Source organism: Thecamonas trahens (genome assembly GCF_000142905.1).
Source record: "Thecamonas trahens ATCC 50062 unplaced genomic scaffold supercont1.50, whole genome shotgun sequence".
NCBI classification, from domain to species: Eukaryota; order Apusomonadida; family Apusomonadidae; genus Thecamonas; species Thecamonas trahens.
In genome coordinates, this window is record NW_013657630.1 from 107,797 (window position 1) to 114,715 (window position 6,919).

A 6,919-nucleotide genomic window follows, 5' to 3' on the forward strand; every position below is an offset into this window, starting at 1 on the left:
GAGCGTGATCATCGGAGTCATCGTCGTCGTTTTCGCCATCGTCGTCGGCAACGGGCTCGGCCTGTGGCTCATTGCGGGGAAGGGTAATCGATGCCAACAAGCTCATGGCTCCGGCCGCGTTCTCCATGAGCGCTGACGAGATGGATCATACGCACAGTTGGCACCCACGGGGCCGACATGGGCATGTGCGAGGTCATGGTGGCCAACATTGCGCTGCAGGGCGTCCTCACGCCGGCAAGATCGCGGAGCGAGACGGCCACACTGGCATCTGCTGCTGCTGCAACATCCTCATCATCCTCGTCGTCCTCGTCAACTTCGTCATTCTCGTCATCGTAGAACAGCAGCTCCCCTGGCTTGGTCATGACGAGTCGTTCGAGCCCGAGCCCGAGTCCGAGCCCGAGTCCGAGTCCGAGTCGTACGAGTAATCGAGCCGGAATGTGGTTTCGGACGGCCCGGCGCCGGCACCCACCATCGACGTCGGTCTCGGAGCCGGGATGGGCCGGATGCGGACGACGGCGTCCGAACCTTGGTTGGTGGCGCGGTTGCGCGCGGCGGTCGCAAGCAGGCCGCGACCCTTGGCGGCCCCAGCTCCGCCACCGGCCTTGGACACTGAGCCCATGCGCTCCATAAAGTCCTCGACCTGAAAGTCGGAGATAGAGAGGGTGCCGCGCTTGTTGGCACGAGACATGTTGAGCGAGGCACGATGGGCAGAGCCAACCTCGTTGGTCCGACGCTCGGCCTCGGCCTTTGCGGCGCGGCGGGCGGCGCGGCGGGCGCGGCGCTCGAGCTTGTCGCGGGCGAGCCACTCGTCGTCGGAGAGGTTCGGGTCGTCGCCAAAGAGCGACGTCGGGGCCGCCCATCCTGCACCGCGACCTGTTTTGTTGAAGCGGACGGCAAACCGGAGGGTCTTGATAATGTTGCGCATCTTTTCAAAGGCCTCGGTATCACCGGCATTGTCGAGCACGATGCGCTTGAACTCTGCGTCCGGAATGGGCAGGTTGATGATGGACGAATTGGAGGCGACGCCGTTGGCAAAGGCGTCTAAGCCCGCAAGCGACATGGCGTTGTTGTCGATAAAGATGGTCTCGAGCGAGGCGTTGGAGGCGAGGGCGGCGCCGAGCGCCTCGGCGCCCTCATCGCGAAAGCCGTTACCCTCAACGTTGAGCTCCTTGAGCGCGGCATTGGAGGCGAGCGCGTCAAAGAACTCGACGAGCGAACTGCCAAACGCGTACTTGGAGTTGCCGAGGATCTCGAGCGAGACCAACGGTGAGTTGGGAAGCGAGACGAGGCGGACAAGTGCGTTGACGACGTCCGGCAGCGCCTTGTCTTTGGCGCGGACGTTGCGCGAGAGCGAAAGCGCTTCGATCATGGGCGACTGGATGAGGGCCTCGAGGACGGCGATGGTGCCTTCGGAGCCGAGCTGGGCGTCGTCCAGACAGAGCGAGCGGAGGTTGAGCCCAACCGAGATCGAGGAGGCGAGGCGGATAGCGCCGGCCGGCTTGAGCGGGATGGATGAGAGATCCAGGACCGAGCGGGTGCGGGTGCGGTCGGTGACGAGGCAGCCAACAATGCCGGCGAGGCTCTCGATGGAGACTTTGGCAGCCGAGAGGTCGAGCTCAACAACAGCAGACGACATGAGTGCGTTTGAGAGGTGGACAACGTCGCGGTCAACAAAGGTGTTGTTCGAGAGGTTGAGCTTGACCAGACCCGGAGTGGCCTCGGGCGAGAGGATGGGCGAGAACTTCTTGACCTTGAGCGCGGTCTCGGCGACGTTGAGCGAGGCGAGGGTGGTGATTGGGGCGTCGACGAGCCAGTTGGCAAGAGCGCTGGTGCCCGACGAGCCGAGCTTGTTTCCAGAGAGGTCGAGCTGGGCGAGCGAGGTGGCGACGTGCGGCGCAGCCGCGAGGGCCTTGCCGAGCGCGGACATGCCCTTTGCGCCAAACTGGCAGTACGCCAGATTGAGCTCGCGGAGCTGGAGGGTGGCGAGGCCTGGTGCCAGGGCGGCAATGCCCTTGTCCTTGATGGCGTTGAAAGAGAGGTCGATGGCGGTGAGGGCACACACCGGGTTGTCGCGCAGGGCGCGGCCAAAGACTCCAAAACCCGAGTTGGCCGAGAGCTCCGAGAGATCAAGGCGGGTGATGGTAGAGTTGGCGGTAAAAGCGTGGGAGAGAACGTCAAAGATGTCGAGGCGGGTGACCGACGAGACAGTGACCGACTCAAAGTAGGCGTTGTACTTGAGCGCGTTGACAAAGGGCTCGAGCAGGAAGAGCGGGCGGGCCTTGGCGTCAAGAAACTCGAACGAGTTGAGGAGCGACGGGACCAGCGCAATGGATCTATCACCAGCGTGCTGGACAATGTAGTCAAGGAGCTCGCGATAGACAACAACGTTTGCCAGCTGGAGGCCCGCGCGGACGCAGTGGGCCTCATACGCCTCGACAAAGCCAGAAAAGGGAATGCCCTTGGGCAGCGGCGGAAAGCGAGAAAGATCCTCAGGTGCGTCTGGAGCAGCGTTAACATAGAGACCGAAAAAGGTTTCCTGCGGCACGTTGCACGACATGAGGACGTAGAAGTTCTTGATAAGCGAGACAATGTGCCTCCCGCGGGAGAGGGTCTCCACGAAAGGGAACTCAAACTCACGAAACTTGAGGTTGACCGAAGCATGTTCTGCAGCCTCTACATAGTCGAGCGAGGCAAGGTCAAGCAGGTGACCCTCACGAGCCAGTTTGAGTGCAGAGCCGAGCTTGGACTCCTTCCAGGTGGCGACTCGGTACTGACCGATGGTGAGCAGCCGGTGGTCGACAGACTTTTTCTTGCGCTTGGTCTTGGTCACCCATCCACAGAACGTCATGTTCTCTTCCGTCAACTCAAAGAATGCCTTGACTTGTGTAAACTCTTCATTGCTGGGTATCCTCGACAGAAGCAGCTCTCCAGACGACATATTCCTCAAGCTCCTCCCTCCTCCCTCTTCTGACTCCAATCGCAACGTCGAACGAGCTCGCTTCCGCCGAACCGTCGTCGAGTGCTCCGCCACTCGCCGCACACACACTGCTACTCGCGCCAGCCACTCGCACCGCCACCGCCGCCGGTCCACTCACACCACCGGCGCTGGTCAACATCGTCATCGTCATCGTCACTCTCCCACCGCCTAGCACACAAGCCACCGTTGCTATGTATTGCTGGTTGCAATCATCATGTCCATACCCGTGGTCCATCCATGTTGCATGTTCCGTGAATGGTCGCAGTGGGTGTGCAGAGCGGAGGCCGCCGCCGCAAGCTCGGGTGAGGGCAAGCAACCTGTACACTACCAGGCATGTTAATGGAGGTCTCTTCGAGAGAGGGGAGGGCGCGGTTGCGGGTCGACTAGACCGAGCCGGTGGCAGGGGCCTGCTGCGGGGCCTTGCGCGGGACGTACGCCGGGCCGCGCGAGGAGACGATGGCGTAGAGCATAAAGACGGCCGAGGCAAAGATGAGCGGGCCGGTGAAGGTGAAGAGGATGAACGAGTAGCCGACGTTGAGCTTCTTGGCGTAGAGAACGGTGCCGAGCATGGCGAGGAAGCCGGCAAAGAAGAGGAGGATGATGGCGATCCAGTGGAGGCGATACTGTGGACGGCCTGTGATGTGGATGATGATCATGATGAGGGCAGCAAAGAGGAGAATGATCGCCACAATGCCAGTGCCGAGGATATTGTCTCCGCCCTCCTCGAGCTTGCGCGCCAGCGGGTACGTCTGCTTCAGCTCTTCCAGGGAGCCCGAGATATCGCCCGACGGTGTCTCGCGACGGTACTTCTTCAGTCCGATGTACAGGGTGGTGTTGCCAGCCTCGTCCACCACCCATGCTAGTGTTGCCATGCACACAATGGCCAGCACCATCGACGTCACAATCAGCCCGAGCGCGCCATACGTCACCTTCTCGTTCACTGTGGCCGGGGCAAGGAAGGGAAGGAGGTGAGCGGCGGGGGGATTGCTGGGGGGGGGGGGGGGGGGGGGGGGGAGGGGCGAAGGGAAGGGAGGGGGATTACGTACTGTTGGTGGAGGTCGTTGCGTCAAGTGTGCGCGGAGAGGAGAGGGGAAAGGGAGAGCAAGGGAAGGAGGCACCTGCCGGTGGTGGCTTGCGGCCCGGCCCTTGCGGGTTTGGCAGGCAAAGAGAGGCCGGGTTTCTCGGGCAGACACAACCACGAGTAGCCGATAGGTACGGCCACGAGTCGACGGTGAAGGCGCTGCTACCACGTATCGATACGGTTGTTTGGTTTTTAGTTCATGCGCGAGATGAGCTTGGAGATCTGGTTCTCGCGGTTACCGGCATCACCACCCTCGATGTAGTGGAGGACCTTGGTGCTGAAGCCGCCCTTCGGCGACGAGAGCTTGAACGGCCACAGGAAGTTGTTGACCTGCTTGAAGTTGGGGCCGACGGTGTAGATCTCGTGAACAATGTCCTCAATGCAAATGACGTTGTACTTGCCGAGCTGCTCCTCGATGAGCTCGTTCGACGAGAGCTGGATGCGCTGGCCGTTGATCTTACCGTAACCGCGCTTGTAGATAAGCTCGCGGACGTTCTTGAGCGACGGGTAACCGTAGGCGACGTACGGGGTGACAAGGCGCAGCATCTGCTCCGAGGCGCGGTTGAGCTTGACAAACACACCGTTGTGGATCTGGCGGAGGCGCAGGAGCTGGAGGACCTTCTTGGTCTTCGGGTCGACGCCCTGGGTACCGCGGATGCGGATGACAAAGGCGAGCTTGGCCTCGGGCTCGACAAAGTAGTTGCCGGCGGACTTGGCGACACGGCGGAGGGCAATGAGCGAGCGCTCGCGCGAGCGGTACTCCTTCACGTACTTCTCGGCACGCTTGAAGGCCTCGGCGTGGCGCTTCTTGTTGGCGACCTTGCGCTCGGCAACAGCCTTGGCCTTGGCGGCGCGCTGCTCCTTGGAGATGCGGCGCTGCTTGAGGACAGCCTCCGGAATCGAAGCACTGTGTAGACAAGAGGTCCAGGCGGTAACAAGGGCGGGGCAAGAGGGGGAAAGGTGAGTCTCGGCGGAACGCGGTCGTCCTGCAAAGCCCACTCTCCGTGCACAGCCGCGCACTTCCTTCCAACGGTCTTCGGGTTGCATTCGACGGCTTGAGCCCGAAGCAATAAACATATTTCATCAGAGTTGGCAAAGCGAGAAAAAAGCCCAACTGCGGCATCAGCACCACACCCTGCTTTGCTCTCGTATTTCCAACAAGGGCCAAGCAAAGGGCAAGGGCTGATCCAGCAAGTCCGACATTGTCCGCCATCAGCCAACAAAGACATACTCTTGCAAGATGCACAGAAGCAACGCAAATTAAAGTTATCACATCCCTCTGCTGCCTCGACAAGCTGGCTACCAGCTGCACCAATCCTAGGAAGATCCCAGGCCAAGGCCAGCCCAGCACGAGCTTGTACGAGCACAACAGCAAAATGGATGGCCACAGATTTCAAGACAAAGACAAGCACTTCCACCTCGACGGCGCCATGTACACAGTTGCTCGAACCATCATAGTCCCTTTCTCTCGATCGGCAGCATGACAGTGCCAACCATAGAGAGATAGAGATAGAGATAGAGAGGGCCGGGATCCATACACACAGCGCATACCATTCGGTGGAGACTACGTCTTACAGTCTCATCCTCCGACACATCGGGGCGGACCTGGACGAGCCAGGTGCCCCGCAAGATGCCGACATAGTTGCATGGTCACATCGAGCACGAGACTATGACAAGTAGCAAAGCACGGGTGCTTGCTGTTGTCGCTGTCCGTGCTCGGTCAAAAAGTTCCGGGACGACAGGGGGGGGGAGGCACACGGGCACAAGGGAGGAGGGGGAGGGGGGGAGCAAAATAATGGGCCATCCCATCCGGTGGCTGGAGGTGGGCCAGACATGCCAGGGACAGCCATGGGCCACCTCTACAGCCTACGGAAAGGTTGGTGATCGGAGCGAGCGTGCGTAGCAGCTGCGCCGTAGAGAGCACAGGCGCTTGGGTGTACGGATGTGCGGGAGCCAGCAGCAGTATATCGAGGACAACGCTGCGGGTCCCCCCTCACACAAAAACCAGCCATCATCGCCACACAGCGGGAGGACAAGCAAGGCACAAACGGGGAGGATACAACAACCAAGCCATCCACAACCACCTAGGTATGTTCCGGATGTACTGTGGATGCGCTGCTGTCAACGGCAGCGTTCTCTCTCTTCATCATGGCGGTACGTACCCCTTGGACGACATGTTGTGTGTGTGTGTGTGAGTGTGAAGTGGTGCCGGTCAATTGGGGCAAAGCGGGAATCGTTCGTTGGCGAGATTGAGACTGCCGAAAAAGTGAAAAACATCCAAATCCAGCTCGCGCGAATCACCGCCTTCACAAACCACCCAAACTCGTTGAGCTCGGCGGTATACACGGCAGCGACCACCGATGAGAGGGAAACAAAGCACTACACGAGGTACATGTCCAGACACATCATATTCTGGTCTTCCTACCACCTGCAAAAACATCTGATCACTCTCCGTAGGGCCGATCGAGTCCGCCCCCTCCTCCCTCTCTGCTCCCCAGTACGTGACAATGATTCAATCCTGTGATGATCAGGTTGAAGTCAAAGTGGGTTGGCCAAGTCAGCTTGCGACTCACCGACTCTTCCACCTGTCGACCAGCAAGCCATGAGCAGCGACGCGTCTGCTGAGGAGCGGCGGAGGGTACGCAGAGGGACACGGAAGAGGGGATGGTTCAGACTGCTAGGGGAGGAGGGGAGGGGGAGGGAAGGAGAGGAGGAGGGAGTTGTGCCAGGTTTGCGAGTTGGGCATGGGGAGGTACAATGGGTGGGGCGGGACGGGAGCAAAGGAGCATGCGGCGCCAAAAACTGCGGGGGGGTTGGGGAAGGCAAGCGGTGGATGGAGGAGGTGGCGAGGGCTGGCACTC

The 6,919-nt window shown here is 60.5% G+C and overlaps 2 protein-coding genes across 2 annotated transcripts; both read right to left on the reverse strand.

Annotated features, from left to right (window-relative positions):
- Positions 1 to 358: 358 nt before the first annotated feature.
- AMSG_12265 (uncharacterized protein) lies at positions 359 to 3,870 on the reverse strand (the record flags this gene model as incomplete). Its single annotated transcript, XM_013898924.1, has 2 exons — positions 359 to 2,900; positions 3,362 to 3,870. 2 exons carry the CDS (start codon positions 3,868 to 3,870, stop codon positions 359 to 361), a joined length of 3,051 nt encoding a protein of 1,016 aa, XP_013754378.1.
- A 364-nt stretch (positions 3,871 to 4,234) lies between these two features.
- On the reverse strand, positions 4,235 to 6,396 carry AMSG_09483 (60S ribosomal protein L7). Its single transcript, XM_013898874.1, has 2 exons — positions 6,221 to 6,396; positions 4,235 to 4,965 (listed from the first exon to the last, which is right to left on the reverse strand). The coding sequence occupies exons 1-2, from the start codon at positions 6,232 to 6,234 to the stop codon at positions 4,251 to 4,253; spliced, it is 729 nt and encodes a 242-aa protein (XP_013754328.1). The 5' UTR covers positions 6,235 to 6,396; the 3' UTR covers positions 4,235 to 4,250.
- Positions 6,397 to 6,919: the final 523 nt, after the last annotated feature.